At 39.8% G+C, this 23554-nt stretch overlaps 1 protein-coding gene across 1 annotated transcript in view; it reads left to right on the forward strand.

Moving 5' to 3' along the window:
• Positions 1-23554, forward strand: part of pcdh15b (protocadherin-related 15b) — a 606743-nt gene that overhangs the window by 110146 nt on the left and 473043 nt on the right. The window contains exons 6-8 of the mRNA XM_048609162.1: positions 11039-11158; positions 14816-14926; positions 21223-21393. Coding sequence (XP_048465119.1) covers positions 11039-11158; positions 14816-14926; positions 21223-21393 — 402 coding nt within the window. The remainder of the gene's footprint in view (positions 1-11038; positions 11159-14815; positions 14927-21222; positions 21394-23554) is intronic.

Raw genomic sequence — 23554 nt, forward strand, 5'->3', positions numbered from 1 at the left:
CAGGTGACTGAGGCGTCTTATCCCAGGGTTCTCAGTCAGGACTTCTGATGTCCATTTTAGTGCCTGATGTTAAAAAAGTATGATGGACCTTCCTTCTAAGAATCAGTGCGAGCATCTCAATGCTGCATGCAAGCCAATCACCTCAGATTCCACCCAATACAACATTTTGTAGTTGCACCATTATTGTGTACAAACCAAATGCATACCTTTGTGACTGAGTCAGAAAACAACATTGTAGACCCGAATATTATGATACCAGCCAACACCTACAGGGATACTCTACAGAGTTGTTTCCCCCATTCACATTGTGCTTTCTTGCTAATTGATTTTGAAAGCCACTATTAGTATGTAAATTTGTTACCGGTGTTTATGGTTTGTATTGCCAATGTGAAACACCCACTGTGGTTGAAGGCCTGTCTGTAGATCTAACAGCATTAAAAATTGAAAATACTTAGAACAACAAAAATGTCAGGGAAAACACACACACAATATTTAAAGAGAATCAGCATTGATTTTCTAGATTTACCTGCAAGCACTGTGTGTCAAATTCAGATATTTGATTTCTTCTCATGAATGACAGTTTCCAAGATTTTAACTTGATAATTAACTTTTTCCCTTCAGGATTGCATCTTTGTTACAGTGAAGTTGTCAGTCATTGTTTTCTTGCCTTAGTTTTTTGCATTTACATACTGATTAGCTTCCTCATATTGTATCAGAGATAGTAGGAACTGCAGAACTTCTGATGAAGGGTCTAGGCCCGAAACGTCAGCCTTCCTGCTCCTATGATGCTGCTTGGCCTGCTGTGTTCATCCAGCTCGACACCTTGTTATCTCAGCCTCCTCATATTATTTTGATTACAAAGCAGTTCTGGGGGTAATGTTTATCAAGGCTGATTTTCTTTCATGCCCAGTGCATTATCTTTTCCTGCTACACAATCCTTAAATCTTGGGCTATGTCACATCCAGTGAACAGAATGACAGTATTCATACATGCATGTATATACACTTAGATTCTCATTAGATTCAGGAAAGTTTCTTTAGATAAGGAAATATCTAATATAACTCTCATTCAAAAAGGGAAGGAGAGAGAAATCAAGGAACTACAGGCTGGTTAGCTTAAGTCCCATCATAAGGAAAATGTTAGAAGCCAGTAGAAAGTAGGAATAAATGGATCATTTTCAACGGGAGCAGGATGTCATGAGTGGTGTGCCACAATTACAATTTATGTAAATTATTTCGATGAAGAGACTGAAAGAATGGGAGCTAAGTTTGCTGTTGACACAAAGGTAGGTAAGAAAGTGAGTTGTTAAGACGACATAAGGAGCCTACAAAGGGATATAGATAGGTTAAGTCAGTGGGTAAAATCTGGTAAATGGACTGTAATGTGTGAATTCATCCATTTTGGTGGAAAGAATAAAGAAAAAATTATCTCCAAGGTGAGAGATTGCAGAGCTCTGAGATGTAATAGATCTGCTGTCCACATGAATGAATTACATAAGGTTAGTCTGCAGATACAACGAGTAATCAGGAAAGCTAATAGAATGTTATTATGTCTTATTGTGAAGGGAATTGAATGCAAGAGTGGTAAGGTTATTCTTCTGTCATGCAAGGCATTGATAAAACTGCACCTGGAGTACTGTGAACAGCACTAGTCACCAGACTTGTGGAAGGATGTTAATGCATTTGAAGCAGCTTGAAGAAGATGTATGAGACTAGTACCTGGAATGAGCTGATTGGCTTGTGAGGAACGGTTAGACAGGCTAGGCCTGTAGCCTCTGGAGTTTAGAAAAGTCAGAGGTCACTTAATTGAAACATAAAAGACTTTGAGGGGACTTGACCCAGTGAATGTGGAAAGGATGTTTCCTCCTGTGGGAAAATATAGAATGAGGGGTCTTTAGAAGAACTGTGACGCTGAACTTTATTTCTTTATTTTTCTAATTTATATCTAAGATTTTGTACCTCAGCACCTTTTGTACCTAAGATGGCACCAAAAATGGCAACTTTGTACACTTTTCACTGTACTCGTGTACCCCTGTACTTGAGTACATGTGACAATAAAACCTAATTCTAATTCTAATTCTAAAAGATGGGGATTTTTTTTCTCCCTGAGAATTGTAAGTCTTTGGACTTCCCTTCCTCAAAAGGCAAGGGATGCAGAGTCCTTCACTGGTTTTTTTCAAGGCTGAGGTAGATGTATTCTGGATTGCCAAGGGGATGAAAGATTATCCAGGGGTATGATCTCAGTAATGATCTTATTGCATGGCAGAGCAGCTTCGAAGGGCTGAGTGGCATACTCATATGCCACCAAATATTCCTGTGCTGTCTCCTTAATGAGCTGCTGCTGTAATTAGTATAACTATCCTCATCCTCATATTTCTCCTCATTCCGTATTCCCTTGCCTTCTCCTCAAGATCTGTTACGATTTCAATTTTTCCGTCTTCCTCATTACTTCACTGTTAGCCTTGAATCAGTGGTTTTTTTTTGCTACTCTATCAGAAAGTCCTGGATTTAATGCCCAGAACTCTTTAATATATAATCTAGGCTGACACTTCAATGCAGTTTTGAAGCAGTGTTGAATCATTAAATGTATTGACTTTCAGATAATGCAGCTTGGTTTTCAACAGAATTTTGAATTTCATATATATCATCAGTCACAATGGTGTTATCATTCAGGTTGGTCCTCATGTCTTTTCTCCAAACTTTACCTTTGCAATTTCAATTTATCAAATATTATCATTTTCCTTCTTTGTCTATATCACCCTCAACTTCTTTCCATACCCCTACAGATCTCATGGCTTTGAATATGGCCAATCCAACCTTGTTGCATTTTCTTGATGACATTCACTCTCAATCTTTCCAATTTCCTTAAACCTCTTGAGTGCTCTCTAATTGACCAACTTGATTCGTCTCCAGAACCACATTTCATGACATTGAAGGCTTTGCATGTCCACGTTACTCAAGATGCACAATACGGCCCCACACAAGATGCTCAAAATCACAATCTTGATCATTCTTTTCTCAAGGATCTCCATTCATTCTTATGACGAGAAATTCTTGATTATCAGAGAATACGTTATTTGCCATTACTATCCTAATTTTGATTTCTTCATCTCATTTCTGGCATATCATAAAGAACGAAGAACAGGACAGCACAGGGAAAGGCCTTTTGGCCCACCAAGACTGTCAACATATGATGCATTTCTAAACCAAAAACCTTTTGCCTCTAAAACAAACAGAAATTGCTGGAAAAGCTCAGCAGGTCTGCAAGCATCTGTGAAAAGAAATAAAATGTAACGTTTCGGGGCCAGTAACCTTTCTTCAGAAGTCTTGCCTCCACGCAGCCCATATCCCTCTATTTCTTGTCAATTCATTGATCTGTCAAAATGCCTCTTAAACATTAATAATGTATCTGTATCTACTACCTCCTCTGACAATACATTCCAGACACTTACGACCGACTGTTAAAATAAACTTGCCTCTCATATCTGCTTCAAACTTTCCCCCTTTTACCTTAAAGCTATGTCCCTGAGTAAGTAACGTTTCTGTTCTGAGAAAAAGACTCCAACTATTCATTCTATACATATCTCTAATAATTTGTAAATTTCTATCAGGTCACCCCTCAGCCACTGACATTCAGGTGGAAAAAAAAAGTTTATCCTATCTCTGCTCATAGCTAAATCCCTCCAAACTAGGCAACATCCTGGTAAACCTTTTCTGTGCCCTCTCAAAATCCTCCACATCCTTCTGATAGGGGATGATCAGAATTGTACACAATATTCCAAATATGGCCAAATTAACATTCTATACAGCTGCAACATAACTTGCAAATTTTTATACTCTTACGCCCTGACCAATGAAGGCGAGCATGCAATATGTCTTCTTGACCACTTCATCTACTTGTGTTGCCACTTTCAGGGAACTGTGGGCCTGTACTCCCAGGTTCCTCTGTATGTTAATTCTTCTAAGGGTTCTGACATTTACTGTACACTTGCATCTAGAACATTAAATTTGAAGAACAACACCTTATTTTCCACCTGGCACCCTACAGCCCAGAGGACTTAACATTGAGCTCTCCAATTTCAAATAACCTTGCCATCCATCCCCTGCCTCCCCTTCCAGTCCCACCTCCTTCCTTCCATTCCACGTTCTGACCCTGCCTTCTAGCCACCAATCGGATTCATCCCTTCCATCAACCAACCAGGTTGTACCTACCACCAGCGTCCACCTATCACCACCATTCAATCTCTACTCCTTCCTCACCCCCCCTCTCTTTATCTGCAGCTCCCCCTACCCCCATATCCAGTCCTGAAGAAGGGTAATACCCAAAATGGTGACTGCTTCTTTCCTCTAGATGCTGCCTGGCCTGCTGTGTTCTTCCAGCGCCCTGGTTGTCTCCTTTGGATTCCAGCATCTGCAGTTTTTTTTAATCTCTAAATTGTTCAGCAAGGTCTAGCTTTGCATGCATTCTTTTCCTCTTGATAACAACATGATTACTCTATATCTAAATTGTCTTCTCTTTAAAAACTCCTATTGTTAAATTACTGTTTCATCTACCAGTTGTTGATTCTATTGCAGCTGGATCAATTCCTTGCCTCAATATGATACTTGATGAAAAGACCCTTGGTGTGTTCAAGCAGTTGAATATATCCAGATTCAGTTATGGTTAATAATTTATTATGAGCAAAACTTTTCTCTCCCTGGTGCAGCATGAACAACAGTGGAGGCAATGAGAAAGTTGGGAAAGTATAAGAATGAAAAAAATTGATTCTCAATGTCAAGAAAAAAATTCTTAATTTTCCCTTCAAGTCTCAACTGATGACTTCAGAGTCTTTACCTTATTTCTATGCATTTGCAACTGATCAAAACCACAGGTTTCCTTATTCATGTGCCTTTTCTAATTCTCCTCTCCTTCCCTGAGATGTTGGGAGGTTCAAATTCCCAGTGAGTAAATTAGGATGGGTACCTGGTGGCAGCAGCTTGCTGACTGCTTGTCTCGTTCATCCTCCAACTGCTTCTTCAGAGCATCATCTCTTTTAGCTGCATAGTAAACATCCTCCTCAAATCTTCACCCCTACCAGTCTGAACTAGCAAAACAGCAGCCTCATCATACCTTCATGCTTGTTCCTGGAACAACTCAGGTGCAACTTCAGCCCTTCAGCACGTTACATTGGAACTCGGGGACATGTATAACTTGCATCTTTCAGCCAGGTTGTTTTGTATGCAGGGATAGATATGCATCTATACTGGATGCTTTTGGACTCACATGGACACATGCTGCTTATGCACCTTTAGCTTAGTTCTCATTCACTTAAATGTTTCCTTTGAGGTTGCCAGCATGTATCCACTTCATATTGCTTTCTTAGTGCACTCCCACTGACTCCAGCCCTGACTTACAGCCTCCGTGTGATTTGTAATTCTTTCTTAGTGCACAGGATCATTAGTGCTCAGTTGAACACTGGCTGGTGTTGTTTAATTTTTTTTTTAGCTCAGAGACAGCTTGTGACACTGTGGAGCACTGAACAGTTAATGGATCAGTCAGAAAGGAGTGGATATGTCATTGTGCAACATCACAGCATGTGGTGACAGTTTAGGCTGCAAACATGTTGTATTGAGCTTCAAGCAAAGACCATATGTGAATGTCAAAGGGGATTAAAAGTTTAGTGGGGCGAAGGGGAGCTATGGTCAGTCAAGGAGTTACTGCTGCAGTCAGTTAAGGAGCTAGACCTATTCCAGTTCGGGGGTTGGAGAGAGTTCATCAGGCACTTCGTCTGGTCAAATCCAGGGATCCATGTCCATGCATTCCAGGAATCGGGCCATGCTCAGTCATTTTGGTCAAGTGCAAGCAATCCAGGGATTACAGTCAGGTTCAGTAGGTGAGCTTTTGAGATTAGACTAGGATGTGGTGTGATCAGTCAAAACTGTCCTGCCAGGTCAGTCCAAAATACAATCCTTGGTCAGTCATGGTCAGGAAACAATACATAGCATCCCAAGGGAAGCAGACAACTTGAATTTGGGGAAGGGCTTCATTTTACTGGTTCACTGAAGGAATGGTAGCAGTGAAAGTGGGAAATAACAGACTCGAATTTAAATGGAGTGGACAGGTTATGGTAACTCTGACCTTGATGTGGTGAGGGTTAGTCTTAGGACCACCAAGGGCATGGTTATTTCCAAAGATCTTGCCCTTTGAGGTAAAGTAATGAGATTAATAGTTACGTAAAAGGTCTCAGCAGAAAGGAGGCAGATTGAAAGATCATTAGGGCCATGATGACAGCAACATAAAATGGAACATGAAGGGAAGGGTCAGGAGCTTGTGGAGTTTGTGCATCGCAGTCAAAGCCTGAACGTGACTCAGACTGGAAAAATATTCAAACCTGGCCATATTGAGTTTAAAATAAAGTGAACAATGTCTACACAAAATGGCTGCCAACACATGCAGAGTGTATGGCGTAACTAATTGTTGTTCTTCAGGAGTGGAATAAAACTTCTGGAATTTGAAGTCCTGCTAGTATTAGTTTGAGTAATCGTGCCTCTATTGATTCAGTAATGCCACTGATATGGCTTCGATTTGCATTTCATGGGAGGCCATCCATTGTCCAAAGTGGAAGATCAAAATAATGACCTCAGTCAATCAAAACCATTACATTGTGTGCATCAATTGACTCCTAGTCATGTCTAATAAACAACTGTAACGAAAACAAGAAACTGATTTCACATCCACATTTATAGCAAACACTGGAGATCAATGCTTCCCAGCTGCCATATTGACATACGGATATGTAAATATGCAATGACAGGGTCTGTTTTGAGGAAACAAGGCTTTTCTTTGAGGGAAGGTATCATGATACTGACTGGTGAGAGGGAATATCATAGTGACTTGTTGGCAAAATTCCACTTCAAATGTAACACAAAAACTTTGCTTGAGCAATGTTCATTTGGATACCTCAGATCTCCTTCTGGATTCATGACTGTGACTTCCTTGTGGATCTTCACGCTGCACTGCGTGAGGGCATAACATGAGGCTTCTTTGTGATGGATGGGAGAGCTCAGTAATTCCTTCAGCAGAATCGTGTGTCTTTCTCAAATTCCCACAGATTATCTGCTCACTGACCTCAAATGGTGAAAGCCATCACTGAAGCACTGTGGACTTAATGCTGCTCCAAAGACAACACAGAATGAGACAGCAACTATAACTTCACAAGGAAAAGCAGCAGCTTCCAGCAGCTTTCACACAACCTCCAGAGGGAGGCAGGGGAAGATCCACCCAGGAAGAGGTAGAAAAGGATGAGACCTCCTATCTATGGGCCTCACTGCCATTTCCTCAATGACCTGAGAAATAATGCAGGAACCAGTTACGAATGTTACTCCCTATCATTTTGGACTGTATCATCTGTTCGAAGAGCACTTGCACTCGGAAGAGTCGGGTGGTCATTCCCATCCCAGTAGCCAGCAAGGTCAGAGCTGACTGTTTATGCCAGCAGCTTGTTTCAAAGGGAAAACTGGGAACCTGTGTATCATCTTCCTATCAATTGAATTCAGGACATTACCGATGCTGTTTTCTTCAGAGCACAGTTCTTTCTATCATCCCTCCATGAGTGGGAATGTCAAGCAGCTTGGGCAGTGAAAATATGCACCATCGTCCACTTATGCCAACTGCAGGACAATACTGACTACACCCAGATTACTTTGAGAGTTCCCAATACCAACCTGCAGAGTTTACCAACAAAAACACATCAATTCAAAGTCCAAATTATATGTCACCTTCAGTGCCGCATTTCTGGAGGCCTGCACCAGATATCATGGGAGCTGCCGTAACTCCTGGATACTAGAGTGCTGTCAGGTTCCTGCCTTCTTCTAAGGTCCTTGTACCATATAGGGGTAGCTGCTGGGAGAAGAAGTGTAACCCCTCCTGGCTCATGATACCTTTTATGAACATCTCAGACTAACCAAAAGCAAAGATACAACACCTCTCACACTTCAAACAAGACACAACGTGGAAAGTGTACCTACTGCAGAGAAACCCAGGAAAGACAACAGTCTTCTCATATTTAACTGGCTCGGTGTAGGTTTTTCAAAAGGTAATAGAAGAGTTTGATGAGGGTAATACTGTTCATGTGGTGTATACATGGGCTTTCAAAGGCACTTGATACAATGCCACACAACAGACTTGTGAGAAAAGTTACAGGTTGTGGAATAAAAAGGTCAGTCGCAACACGAATACAAAATTGGCTGGGTGATAGGAAATACGGATTAATAGTCAATGGATATTTTTTGGGCTGGAGAAAGGTTTGTAATGGACTTCCACCGAGGTCAAAATCAGGACCTTTCCTTATTCTCATATATGTTAATGATTTAGATCTTGATGTGCAGAAAGAATTTCAAAGTTTCCAGGTGACATGAAATTTAGAAGATTTGTAAACTGTGAGCAGGACAGTGTAGAATTCCAAAATGACACATAAATGGATGGATTGAGTGAATAGTGGCAGATGAGCTTCAATGAAAGCAGTGCAAGTTGATACATTTTGGTAGGAAGAAAATTGAAAGACAAGATAAAAAGGAGGCACATCTGTCAAGGAGGTAACAGGAGCAGCGGAACCTGGGTTTATATGTGCACAGGTTACTGCAGGTGCAAACCAGGTGAAGAGAGAAGTACGGCATGCAGTATCCTCAGCTTTGTTCGGACAGGCATAGAATACAAATGCAAGGAACTTGTATAAAACACTTGTTGGACCCCAACTGGAGTATTGTGTACAGTTGTGGGTGCCATCTTATAGGAAGGAGGTGAAAACATTGAAGAGAATTGAAAAATGCTTTACAAGAATGGATCCAGGGATGAGAAACTTCAGTTATAAAAATAGATTGAAGAAATTGGTGCTGTTCCCAGATGAAGGTTCACCTTCTTGGATTATACTGCTGTAGGCTTTGGGATCACAGGCTGGAGACAGGTACTTCTGGAGTGCTCTGAGAAGAAGCTTTGAGGTAACCTGTCTGTCACTCATGCCCTTATGGGTATCTGCTGGCACCAACAGGTCTCCCTGAGAGGAAGGCGCCCCCTGAGTGAATTTGAGATGCTTTGTCTCCCTTCCTCCTTGCCATAGATGCTGAGCACCAATGGTTAAAGGGATGGAGTGAAGGTTTGTGTGCATTTCTGGCGGACACTGAGCGTGTTGGCGGTCCGCAGAGGCAGCCAGAGTAAACAAAGCACTGATAAATTGGGTGGACTTCTCCATCCTTCGATTCAGCTTACTGATAGCCACTGACAAATATCCCTGATGCTTTTGTGCATGTGTCTGCTGTTTAACAAAACCAGGCCAGGGGCAGGTACTGATCACCTTCCTGGAGCTGGGCTGGTGTGCTTGAGTGCCAACAACGTGGGGCATTTCTTCTTCAACCAGCTGTGGAGGAGTCAGTGATATGCTTACAAGGTTGTGCTCCCGTGTATAATCTAGAAAGAATACCCGCTGAGCGACAGGTCTAAACCTTTAGAGGATGTAGGTGAAAGCTGTCAGTGCATCCTCTGAGGGTTCAATAGATCCCTCCTCAAAGGTGGAGCTGGAGCTGAGGCACTGAAATATGGGTCTCTCCCTGGTGAAAGTTTGCTGGGTGCCACTAGTCCTGCAAACAAGAGGGAATTTTTTGCAGAAGATGCATAAAAGCTTGTGCAGATTTAGAATGAGTTAATGGTGTTAAAGAGCAAACAACAAAACACAGTAAAACTTTATGGTTTGGTTGGCCATTGAGGTCTCCCTAACACCATTTAAATGGCCATGTTTTTTTTCCAGCGAGATTGAATATATTATCCTTGCTACCTGATGTCCATTCCTATAATCCCTCGACATCCCGACATCCCAACACCCCATTGCCCCACACTCCGTACTGGTGTTGGGCCTCTCGGACCAATCATTGATCAATGTTTCCTGCACTGACACAGACGGAGAGATTAAACATAATGGAAATGTATGAAAGAGCAACTTACTGGTGACGCATGAGCAGGCAGGTGGTGAGGTGACCCCAGTGAGTGACTAGGAAGCACTCAACACAGGAAGTGTTAGGAGTTCAGGAAAAAAAGATACAAAATTATTCATGGGTCATGGAAGTCACTGGTTAGACCAGCATTTGTTGCCCATACCTAGTTGTTAAGAATCAACCATGTTGCTGTGGGTGCAGAGTCACATGTAGGCCAGACCAGGAAAGGATGGCAGATTTCCTTCCCTAGATGAGTTGTGTGACAGGCGTAGAATGGACATGATGCATACGATATTGAGAGTTGTAGCCCATGAGATTTGGTGAAATGCCTGTCCAGTCGCAGAGTTAGAGTGAGCGCTGACCCTGTGAGGGAGAGGTAGTAGTGAGAAGATGATAGCACCAAGCCTTGCAGACCACATAGATGATTGACCTTCATTCTACACTGCTGGGCTTTTCTTTTCACCTGAGGTATAGCACAATTCCAGCATACAGTTCATTACCAGGCTGGTTGATTCTGGTAGTGTTGTCTCCTGTGATGGTTGTTTGGAAAATGGATGGCCATCCACCAACCAACATCTCCAGGCACCTATCCACAAAGCTGAAAGTGAGTTCACCTTTCCTTTCTGCCGTGTCTTGATCGTTGAGACTTGGACAGTACAATGTGAGGTGTGGCTCCTGATCTGAAGCATCTGAAGCTGTGTGCAGCTGAGCTTAAATACCAGAGGCCTGAAAGCCCAGAGGTCTCAGCAGTAGCAAGCACTTTCTCTTCTGTGGTCTCTAGAATTCCTAGGAAGAGCATCAACAGCCTGATGCATAACTAAACTGGTGAAGATGTGGAAGATTGTGTGAGAAAAGTCACTCAAATCCATAATGGACTCGGTACCATAAATGTCACTTGACAACACACTTTGTCTGCAAGAGAAAAAAAGTCTGCTGGGTGTGTTCTTGCCTCACAATGTTCTTCAGACATATCCCTGTTCATATTTTGTTTTATCAGAAAGTGATTGACATGATACATTTCATTTTAATTTTAATGTTAATGTCGCAATGTTTTTTTTTCTCCCTTTTAATTCTAGTTGACACCAGTTGGGACCACAATCTTTACTGGCTTCTCAGGAAGAAATGGAGCAACTGACATAGATGATGGTCCTAATGGGCAGATTGAATATGTTATTCAATATAATCCAAATGACCCAGTAGGTATCAAATTGTGTTTTATTTCTTTTCTCCTAAAATAATGCCATCAGATGAAGTTAGATCTCTGACCGGAAATTGAGCAACATAAAACTGGGGACATATTTGCATGCATCCTGGACACAAATTAGAGTTTCCAGTGAGTCTTTAAAAAGGCAGAACCTCTATCCATCCATTAAGACTATTGATGTACATGAGATAGTTTTGAGGGTGAGATCTCCTTACATGATGAATTGCTGTATCTTCAGCTTTGTAGAGACCTGTGTACGTTCAAGTCTATTGATTGACTTGAGGCATAATGGTCTCCTAGGCATCAGGCGGATGAGATAGATCCAGGGCAGATCCATGTTGCACAGTCTGAGGCAGAGGTAAGGGTAGACAGAGCAGGGTGTTGGCTTCTCCAGCAGAGATGTCCACCAACATTTCTACCTGCAGCCACAAATCTCCGCAATCTATTGGCTTCCTATGACAGTGGGCAGCTGGATGCTATCATACTGCCACAGGGTCACATTGGCACCATGCAGTTGAGTAGGTTTTCTCGCTGTTCCCACATATTCTAATGAGGTCAGTGACAATGTTCCCTTTAAGGTATACTGTAGTGAGGCAACTTGAGGGTTTGAATGCATGCCACACAGAGGTCACCACAGTAAAGTTGCAACTCATATACGTTTGTGTAAAATGTTTTATGTTATGATGCTTTCGACTGTACGCTCTGAGAAAGATTACAAGGAATGCTGGTCAGTTTCAGAGGTCACAATCGCAGGTACAATTCTACAATAATTATAAATCTTTACAAATCATGGCTTAGGCATCAGCCAATGTATTGGTGTCCAGTCTAGGGCAACACACCATAGGAACAGGAGAGTAGAAATTAGAGAGGGTACACAGGAGGTTTACTTTTACATGTTCGTAGTATATTAATATCAAAAGCTGGTCAGATATTTATTGCCCATGCTAAATTGCCCTGGTGGTGGGCAATAGGGCAGCACGGTGGCTCAGTGATTAGCACTGCTGCCTCACAGCGCTAATTATTGTAGAATTGTACCTGCGATTGTGACCTCTGAAACTGATGAGCATTCCTTGTAATCTTTCTCAGAGCGTACAGTTGAAAGCATAACATAAAACATTTTACACAAACGTATATGAATTGCAACTTTACTGTGGTGATCTCTGTGTGGCATGCATTCAAATCCTCAAGTTGCCTCGGGCGACTGCCTGTGTGGAGCTTGCACATTCTCCCTGTGTCTGCGTGGATTTCCGCCAGGTGCTCCAGTTTCCTCCCACAGTCCAAAGACATGCAGGTTAGGTAGATTGGCCATGCTAAATTGCTGGTAATGTCCAGGGATGTGTAAATTAGGTAGATTAGCTATGGGAAATAAAAACCAAAAGAACTGCTGTAAATCAGGAATAAAAACAGAAGTTGCTGGCAAAGCTCAGCAGGTCTGGCAGCACCTGTGAAGAAAAAATCAGAGTTAACATTTCGGGTCTGGTCATTAACTCTGATTTTTTTCTTCACAGATGTTGCCGGACCTGCTGAGCTTTTCCAGCAACTTCTGTTTTTGTAGCTATGGGAAATGCAGGGTTACAGGGAAAGGGTAGGGGGATGGATCTGGATGGGATGCTATTCAGAGGGTGGTGCGGGCTTGTTGGGCCAAATCGCCAGTTTCCACACTGTAGGGATTCTGTGGTCGTGCTGAGGCACATTTTTGACCCAGTGACAGTGAAGCAGTAACAATATAGTTCCTTATCAGGACAGTGTGAAATTTTGAGGGAAATCTGCAATGATGGTGTTACCATACACTGCCACACTTGTTCCTCCAGCTGGTAGGGCTCACAGGTTTGGAAGGTGCTGTTAGAGAAGCCCTTATAAATTACTGCAATGCATCTAGTGATAAAAGGGTCTTTGAGGTTGCTGACTTCAATTGTGTGAAGACAAGAGGGAACTAGGATTGCTCTCCTCAGCCCATAAAAAGGCAAGGGAAAATTTGATAGAGGCATTTAAAGTGAGAAATACTTTTAATGGGGTTGATGGAGAAAAATGATTTCCAATGGCGGGAGAGCTGATGGAGGTTTATGATAATTGGCAAAAGAGCCAAAAGGGACCTTCCTGAAGAAGGGTCATTAGATTTGAAACATTAACTGTGTTTTCTGTCCACAGATGCTGCCAAACCTGCTGACTTTCTCCAGCGTTTTCTGTTTTTGTGTGTTTCAGGTCTCCAGAATTTGCAGCTCTTTGTTTTGTTATCCCAGTTAATGGTGTTCTTGTCAAAGAACCAGCATCACAGACTTAAAATCTGGCAGTTGTCTATTTATTTTCAGAACTTAAATATAAGCCTGCTTTTAGGATGTTGGTGCATGCATTCATTTTAAGCATCAATAATCTTAAATCTGGCTGCATTTCATCCCAAAATTCAGTCATTGCAATGTAATATCTTCCGTACCTTGATTTTAAATATAACTCTTGATGTTTTAAGCGATACTTTAAATTAGTTAATTGTGGTAAATGTCTGTTTTCCATTTGGAATTTTGCTGTTCAGGCAGTTAAGCAATGCAATAGTTTATAAAAAAGATACTCTTGACATTATGTTGATAGACGTACTTTACAGTTATGTATTGTGTAATTAAGTGATAACAGAAAAATACTTTTGTTATCTTACACTATGAAGAGATGGAATTATATTTTTCAAAAGGTTAACTTAAAATAGAGACATACAACCAAGGAGCAAAAGCCTCTTGGGTTTGCTCTGCCATTCAAAAAGACCATGGTTGACCAGATTATAACCTCAAATCCTCATTTGCACCTATCCTCACAATTTATCTTCCTCGTGCTTACCAAGAATATATCTACACTCTGCCTTTAAAATATTCAAGTGTTCTTCCTGACCATGTGTTCAGGAAGAGGTCTCCAAGTCCCGTAACCCTCTGTGAGAAAACAAATTGCCTCATTTGTGTTTTAAATGGGCCACTCTTGATTTTTAAACAATGACACCTATTTCTTGATTCTCCATGTCTATCTTCTCAAGACCTTTCACGATCTTATGTTTCAATTGTCACCTTTTACTCTTCTAAACTCAAACCTTGTTGCATAAGGTTCTTCATAAGGTTTTAGTCCAGTAAATCGACTCTGAACTGCTTCTGAACGCAGTTACTTTTTTCCTTAGATAAGGTGATGAATACTGTATACAGCGCTCTGATGTGTTCTCACCAGTGCCTATGATACTATGTAGTATTTTAGAGTGACTTAATGTCCAATTAAATGATAATAGGACAGTACTTTTGTTATCTCATGCTATGAAGAGATGGAATTATGTTTTACAAAAGGTTAAGGTAAAATATAGAGCCATATGAAACTGGAGAAAAAGGTATAACTGAAGTTTAACCTCCCTACTTTTGTATTCCCATCACAATAAATGATAACATTCTATTAGCTTTCCTAATTACTTTCAGTACCTGCAAACAAGGTTTTTGCAATTCAGGAAGTAAAACTTCCAAATCCCTCTGTATTTTAGAGCTCTGCAATCTTTCACCATTTAGATAATATGCTTCTCTTTTATTCTTTCTGCCAATTATATTGAACTAATCTTTTGATAAGATTATATTAATTATATTTATTAGGGGAAAACTAAAAATGTTGAACTATTTTCGTCTTGTGTTCACAGGAATCTAGTCAGACATTTGACATCCCACTCACATTGTCGGGAGCTGTGGTTTTAAGAAGAAGGTTAAATTATGAAGAAAAAACACGTTACTATGTCATTGTTCAAGCCAACGTAAGTGATTTATTTGAATTTCAATTATTCGGCATATACTCACCCTAACAATTACATACTATTTAATAAATTGGATGCTCTGACATGTGATATTACTTTTGTGTATACTTCAGTTAGTCTGACAACAACAATTAATGTTAAATTGTTGCCTAATAGTTTCAGAGTCATTCGCTTTTAGCAAAATGTGCTTTGGTAAGTAACTGTAAGAAGTAATAAAGCAATTTCCGATGTTAGAAGATAAATACAGCAGTGAATAGAATTCTTGAAGTGCTTACAAATTTTTTCTGGAACACTTTTAACTGACACATTTATTTGAGAATTATTGTGCTTTGAAATATAATTCATGCATCCAGTTGACATGATTACAAATTTCAAATACAATTTTTAGAACAGCATAAATTTTTTGTGTCACTGCTTTATTTTTCATTTATATTAAAAACTCTCCTGAAAATAACATTGATTTTCAAGTGTGTAATTCATCTAGGTTTTGACATTGTTATTACCTTAAAACATCATTGAACTATAAACAGTCACAGGTTTGAAAAAGGAATGATAATAATGGTATGTTTATAAATGATAACGCTCTGTAATATTATTGGTGTGTTCCTGACCTTCCCAAGCATGAAGGATACACGAGCATCTTTGTCACTAGGATTGAGAACATGTGATCACTTTCGCTTCCTCCAGCCACCTAGGTCAATCTCCATCTTATAAAAGTAAAATATAGATGTTGAAAACCTGAAATAAAAAGTGTCCCGAAGAAGATTCATATTGGACCCGATATGTTAGTTTTGTTTCTTTCCCCACAGATGCTGGCAGACCTGCAGAGTTTCTGTCGCACTTTCTGTTTTTATTTCAAAATTTCTCTGATCTGCCCCTTCACTAGACCTGAACTCCGGTTCACTTTTCTCTAGTTCCCTTTTGTCTCCTTATGCCCTCTCTGAACCCTTTCTGTGCATTAATCTACTCCACCCAAACCCCCTATTCCCCAAACGCCCTCTGTTGCCTTGACATTATTCCTTCTACTGACCACCCATCATTCTGTCCTGGTGTCCATGTTAACCAGCATCATTAGTCATTTTTTCTCTTCAGATTGCCCCTCTTTGTCCTTCAAAGGCAAGATTTTGACAAAAGGTCACAGAATAAGCAGAAAGTTTGAGACATTACTGACAGTTTAAGGCAGTGTTTTTTTTAAGGAATGTCAGTTTAAAATGTCTCACGTAAGCAGAGTAGGCAGAGTAAACATAAGTTGGAAGGTTTACAGATTATGGATGGATGGATCAGTAATGAGGCTGAACAGTTTGATTGTTTAAGACTCAGTAACCATAAAGTCTTCCTCTGAATTTGATTGAAGCATTAAGTAGCAGCTAGCATGGATCCACCTCAAGAACCCTCCCTTGTGTGCCTGAATCTCCCACTCGCAACTGCCCTCTTTTTGCTGACCGTTCTTTAGCAGCTGGTAAATCCCATGTTAATCATTTTAGTCACTTAATTCTCCAATTATTGGAAAGGTCCTAACTCCTCTATTCTCAATTCTGTCACCTTGCTGCAAGACATAATTGAATTGAATAGAATCCCTACTGTGTGAAGCAGGCCATTCAGCCCGTCGAATGCACACCGACCCTCCAAAGAGCATCCCACCCAAACCCATCGTGTTCCTGTAACTGTGCATTTCCCATGGCTAATCCACCTAACCTACCCATCCTTAGACACTGTGGGCAATTTAGCATGACCAATCCACTTAACCTGCACATCTTTGGATTATGGGAGTAAACCGGACACAGACACGAGGAGAATGTGGAAACTCCATACAGACAGCCATCCCAGGGTGGAATCAAACCTAGGTCCCTGGCAGTGTGAGGCAGCAGTGCTAACTGCTGAGCCACTATGCCACCCCTACTTATGTAATTATGTCCAACAAAAGGGAAGGATCGAACTGATTTAGTTTTACTGTCATCTGTACTCAAATGAGTACAGTGGAAAGTTTATAAGACGCCATTCATGGCATCACCTTAGGTACAGATTCCTGAGCCACCTGCCACCTTGCCTTCTTTATCTTTGGTGTAAATAGTGTTTTTACCATCTTTTAGACGGTTTGTTTCAGTGTGCTGATCGTGAGGCTCCTTCTAATCAACCCTAACTATGGATACATGAAGGCTGGTTTCTAGGTTATGTTCTTGGTGAGGTAACAGACAGTATTCATCACGGTATCATTGTTTTGTGTCAGCTCAGCCTCACTGCTAAAGGAGCTCCCTTGACTGGAGAAACCAACTTATATTGTGGAAAATGAAATCATTGTTTCTTAGAGTTACCCATCTTGAGAAGAGGATACTTGTCTTGATTTATCACAATTCATTTGGCTATTTCTTGGCTTTTGCTGTGATACAAACATATGAACAAGGAATAAGAGTCGGCCACCTGGTACTTTGAGCCTATTCAATAATATTACGGATGATCTGTTTTTAACCTCAGCTCTACATTCCTGCATATCCCTGATAATCTTTCATGTCCTTGATAATCAAGGATCTATCCACCTCTGCCTTAAAAATACTTAAAAATTCTGCATTCCCTGCCTTTGAGGAAGGGAATTCAAAGGCACTCAAACTTTTGAGAGAATATTTTTTTCCTTATCTATGTCTTAAATAGGCTGCTCTTATTTTTAATCTATGAGCCCTAGTTTTAGATACTTCCATGAGATGAAACATCTGCCTGGTCATGTTCCCTCAGGATCTTATATGTTTCAATTAAGTCACCTCTGACTGTTTTAAAGTCCAGACAAGACAAGTCCAGTCTGTCCAGCCTTTTCTGATAAGGCAATCTACTCAATCCAGGCATTCATTGAGTAAACCTTCTCTAAACTCTTTTCAATGCATTAGCATCCTTCTGTAAGTTTGGTGACCAATATTATACACAATGCTCCAGATGTGGCCTCGTTAATCTCCTGAAGCATGACCTCTCTACTGTTGTGTTCAGTCCCCTCACAAAACAATTGGTTTTGATATAATGCATGTTTCTTCAATGCCAATTGGTTTTAATGCAATTGAAGAATTATGGAACGCTAGTTGTAGAACACAAACTTTCCCTACCTGTATTGGCTATAACATGATTCCATCCCCATCATTTTAAATGTCGTGGTTATTGCGTGAATTTCTTATAGTGCAAGATGGCACTGCAGAACATAAGATTAGCTTTCCCAATTCATTGTTCTTCTTGCACACTAACAAAATGTGGTTCACGCAATAGCACACCCAGGTCACTCTCAAATTAGGTCTCTGCTAGCTCTCACCATTTAGGTAATACACATTTTTTTCCCTTTCTGCCAAAATTGACAATTTTGCACACTTCTACGTTGTACTCCATCTGCAAGGTGTTTGTCCCCTCGTTTCACCCATCGTTATGTCCTCTTCACAACTCACTTTCCATCCTATCTTTGTGCCATCAGCAAATTCAGCTACCATACCTTTGATTCCTTCATTCAAATCTCTTGCCTAAATTGTAAAGAATTGGGGCCCCAGCACTGACCCCTGTGGTAACTTACGAATTCCTGCCAGCCTGAAAAAGACCAATTTATTTCTACTTTCTTCTTGCTGTTAACCAGCCAATGTTCTATCCATACCAATATGTTTCCCCAACACCATGAGCTTTCATTTTCCACAATAACCTTTGATGTGACACCATATCAAATGTCTAAGTACAATGCATCCACTGGTTCCCTTTAATCCACAGCTCAAGTTACTTCTTCAAAGAACTCTGATAAATAAGTTTAGTTTAACTTTGACAAAACCATGCTGGCTGTAACTGATTACCTGGAATTTACCAGAGTGTCCACTTATAACCATTTTAAGAATAACTTCTAATGTTTTCCCTATGACAGATCTTAAAATAACTGGTCTGCAGTTTCTTATTTTCTGCATCCTTCCCTCTTTGAATAAAGGAATTGCAGCAGCTATTTTCAATCATAAAGGAATCTTCCCTGAATCTAACAAGTTTTGGAAAATTAAAACTAACGCATCAACTATCACACTAGCTACTCCTTTTAAGACCTGGTTAAGGCATTTTCCTTGATGTCTGTCACTCTGTGTTGGGTTTCTGGTTCTTTAAATGTCAGTCAAAATTCTTTTGTCCCTAATTCAATATGAAAGTTTCATACAAAGAGACAGTGGATGGCTTGGAAGATTCATCTTGCTCTGCTTAAATTAAATAGTCATTTGGTTGTACTTTACTATTACCTTAATATTATTTTAAACAATGCTGGATGATTCCAATTGGTCAGGGAATTGTCCTGAGAAATGAACCAGCAAATGGGTGTTGCCTATTTTGTTAAGTTGAATCCAGCTTGGTGCTTGTACATGTTAGAGACCAAAAAGACTGCAGCTGCTGGAATCCAACGTAAACAAACAAGAGGCCAGAAGAACACAGCAAGCCAGGCAGCATTTGGAGGAAAGGAGAAGTCAATGTTTCGGGTATTACCCTTCTTCAGGACGGATGTGGGATGTTGGGGGGAGCTGCAGATAAAGCGGGGGGGGGGGAGGTGCGATGGGGTAGCAGAATGGTGGTGATGGGTGGATACTGGTGCATGTTCTTCTGTCTACAAAGAGCAGAGCCCTGTGCGTTAATATATGTATCATGAAGTTCACAAAAGTGTGCCACACTGTGAGTCCTATTGACAATCCTAAATTGGCTGTCAGTATAATTCTTCACACACTCACAATTGTCCAGAAAAAGATCTGTGCTGTTACTGCTATCCCTAGATGTGCTAAAAATTCAACAAACATTTCTCCTGCTATCTGACCCAAAGTGATGTAGGTGCTGAGAGTGGACCAGCATGTTTGAGGCTTGTGTACCAATGTGTTCTCCTGGATCTACTGTTATATACATCTTTGTCTTGTTCATCAAACTAAATGCCGTTTCTTTCTTCAGTATGTAAAATATTTTGTTTGCTTGCAGAATTAAAACTAATAAGATAAGCAATGTCATGTGATAATTTTGAATACTGAGATGACCATTTCAAGATATTAACAGGAAATGACAAATTAGCTAAAGGTAAATTATTTCCACTGGCTCGGGATTCTAGACCTAGGGGTGCAGCCTGAGAATTAGAGCCAGATTATTCAGGAGAGATGTTAGGAAGCACTTTTACACACAAGGGGTGGGAGATGTTTGACACACTCTTCCACAAATGGCAGTGGAATGCTCGATCAATTTTTAAAAGCATTTTAAATCTGAGGTAGATTAATTTTTGTGAAGCAAATTTTTAAAGAGATATGAGCCTCAAGCAGGTATGTGGAGTTAGGCTACAGATCAGCCATGATCTCATTGATTGGCAGTACAGGCTCAAGAACTGAATGGTCTATTCCTCTTCCTATGGTCCATTAAAATACTAGATGTGGTAGGGGCGAAATGCTGAAGACAGGATACCACGGCATATTCAACTGAGTCAGAGATGAAAATTTTGTTTAGAATGACATTCAAAAGTGCATCATACATTTTTTTTTTCAGTTCTCTGGGTCAATGTGGAGACCAAGGAAAGTTGTAGATCTTTGGAAGTTTGATGAGGGAGTCAGGAAGAGAGTTCAAATCCAGATTTTGGACTGAGATTGGAGCTAATTTTTGGCCGTCAGTTTGAAGTTAGATACTATTTAAGAATGTAACTTATAGATGCTCAGGGAAGAGAAAAGAAACATTTGCACTGCACATATAGCTATTTCATAATTACAATGTATAATGCAGATAGTGTTAGATATTGTTAGGTGAGGGCTGTAATGGCAACTATAAGAAATATGATGTATGTTTGGTTCATTTTACATTGTAACATCTCATCATGTTTTGGTCATTTTTTTGTGTAAACTGACGAGCAGTGTATGAAGCAGATAAAAAAGACTACAATTAACTCATCAGAAAGAGAAAATTATAGACACATGAAACACACAATAGCCAGGTGAAGTTGAACAGCATGCAATGATGCAGGTACTCCCACATAAATAAATGATTATGCCACCCAATTTTCAGCATTTGCTACAGCTCTACTAGGTGATAATTAGGGACAATAATGCTGTATCAAAAATAAAAACAAATGCCAATATGAAACATGCAACCAGAGTAAATACTTGAAGCCTATTGCAGAGATCTATAGAAGAGGAATTTGCGTAGATGGAGGAGGGAAAATGTAATAGAGAGATGCGTTTGACAGAGTTACATGATGTATTCTAACCAGCATATACCAGTGTAATGAGTAACATTTTTTCTGTGTTGTTCATTCAGTGTAACACATTCTGGTGTTTTTCTTTAATTCACAGGACCGAGCTCCAAATCCAAATAATAGAAGGACCAGCACAACTACATTGACAGTTGATGTACTTGATGGAGATGATCTTGGCCCAAAATTCCTTCCATGTGAACTGGTCAACAATACGAGGGATTGCCGTCCCCTCACATACAAGGCCAGTTTGCCTGAGCTCACAGACCCGGTAAGCCTACATACCTGATTTCACTTTGTCTATTTTCTACTGCACAGTGATACTATGGTAAAATTGAGAGAACTGATTTGAGCACTTTAATGTAAATGAATTATTAAGATGTTGTATGCTTACCTTAATCAGTCACTCATGCTCTCACAATAGAAGTAAAATTAACTTTAAAGTTTTTAGCAAAGTTTACTTATATAGAAATAACTTCCACCAATGATTTAGCTATGAAAATGTAACGTTTTTGATTAAGATAACCTATATTTGTAATATCTTTAACTCATAATGCGGGAATGAAAAAAAAAACGATAATCTACTGTTGACTGTATCATAGCATTTCTTAAAAGCCAATAATTCAACATTCGATGCACAGTTGTTCCACTGAAGTGATGTTTGTTGATATTTTCTGCTTCAAAGCCCTGATGCATAGCAAGGATTTTGCAGCATAAGAATTAGAAATTCATGGACAGAGGATGTGCAATCCCCCTCTGTAGGGTCTGTTCATGCATTATAAACAACTGCAGTAGAAAATTTTGATTATCTGTGGAAGGAAGAGGGCTCACACTAAAATCTGCAAATTAAAATGTGTCAAATTAAGAGGAAATTTCTACATTAAGATCATGAAATTTGGGATTAACTATTACTATGCTGCTTTTTTTTGTGACTATGTTTCTTCATTTGATCTCTCTGACTTTGGACTTCCAACTGGAGTCTGGACTCTAAATAACTACATTATTCAGAATGAAGAAGCAGTAGAAGAAATAACAATATTGTTACAGCTTTCCAGTAATCTTTCCTTCAGGTTTGATAACTATTTCAAATTTCTTAGGTGAATGACTTTAGAATTCAAAATCACTTTGGTCTGAAATACTAGATAAACTATCCACTTTTGACTTCTTTGTATTTATGTCAGACTGTACATTAGGAAAGTACATGTAACTTGTATTATTGTTAAACTTATGGCTGTTTGAATGCCCAGTGTGCGTTACTTTTGCTGACTTGTTTTTTTCATATTGCTGACATCTCTGATATAAACTGTTAAAGCATTACTTTGGAGGATGTTGTACATTAGACCATGCCTCTCCTTGGTTCACGAGAATGGTATGGATGTAGATAAATCAGATATGCTATTTCTAGCTGTATTTGTACCAGGTATTATTTGGAAAACAAGCACACAGCCCTTGGTAGTAGCTAATTTTGGTCTTTTGAAAAACTGTAACACTTTTTTTATGTTGAACTCCTCAAAGGCCTTTGGAGTAAACTAGGAATGTTACTCCTTATTTCCAATGTTAGAATGTGAGTGGTAAAATGTCTGGCTGTCTCTGGGCATATTTTGTTCAAGGTAGTCATGCTGTGCATCATTGTGCAGGACCTAGAAATAATTCCTTTTACGCTGTCTGTAGTTCTCACCAACTGAGTTGCAGTTCAATCTAAGAATGAAAAGGTTAGGACAACAGATACACTGGAAATACTCAGCAGGTCAAATGATATCTTGTCATTGACCTTTTTCTCAGAATTGGAAAAGATAAGTGGTAATAGACTTTAAGGCAGTGGACTGCTAGTAAAAGAGGAAAGGAGAGTTTTAAAAAAAAAAGTGAGGATCTGTGATAATGTGGAAAACAGGAGAGGCTAAAAGACAAAAAGAATAATGACAAAAGGCAAAAAAAAATGGTAATAAAACACAGCATAATTCTAGGCAATAACTCGAGTCTGGAAAAATGGGGGCAATGATTATGGTTCAAAATTTTTGAGTTTATTTTTGAGACTGGAAGATTATAAAATGTCTAATTGAACTACAAGGTGTTGTTCCTCAAGTTCATGTTGTGCTTCATTAGAAGAACATAGGTAAGAGAAATTTGAATGAGATGCATTGGGAGAGGGTGAAGGAATGTATTACAATGACAGAAGGCCATTGCAGACTGAATTGAGGTGTTGTAGGAAACAATTACCATCTGTGTTCAGTCTTCTCATTATAAAGTAGACTGCATTTGAGCAGTATTATCATATCCTAAATAGAATGTGTTACAACTAAGCATAAATAAGTAAATTGTGGTTTCGCCTGGATGGATTGTTTGAGGCCCTAGATGGTGGTAAGGAAGTGGTAAAAATGCATATCCTAAATTAATGTAGTACCATTTGCCTGCGTTTGCCCCATATTCCTCTA

Source organism: Rhincodon typus, chromosome 20 (assembly GCF_021869965.1).
Source record: "Rhincodon typus isolate 14 chromosome 20, sRhiTyp1.1, whole genome shotgun sequence".
Classification (NCBI taxonomy): domain Eukaryota; kingdom Metazoa; phylum Chordata; class Chondrichthyes; order Orectolobiformes; family Rhincodontidae; genus Rhincodon; species Rhincodon typus.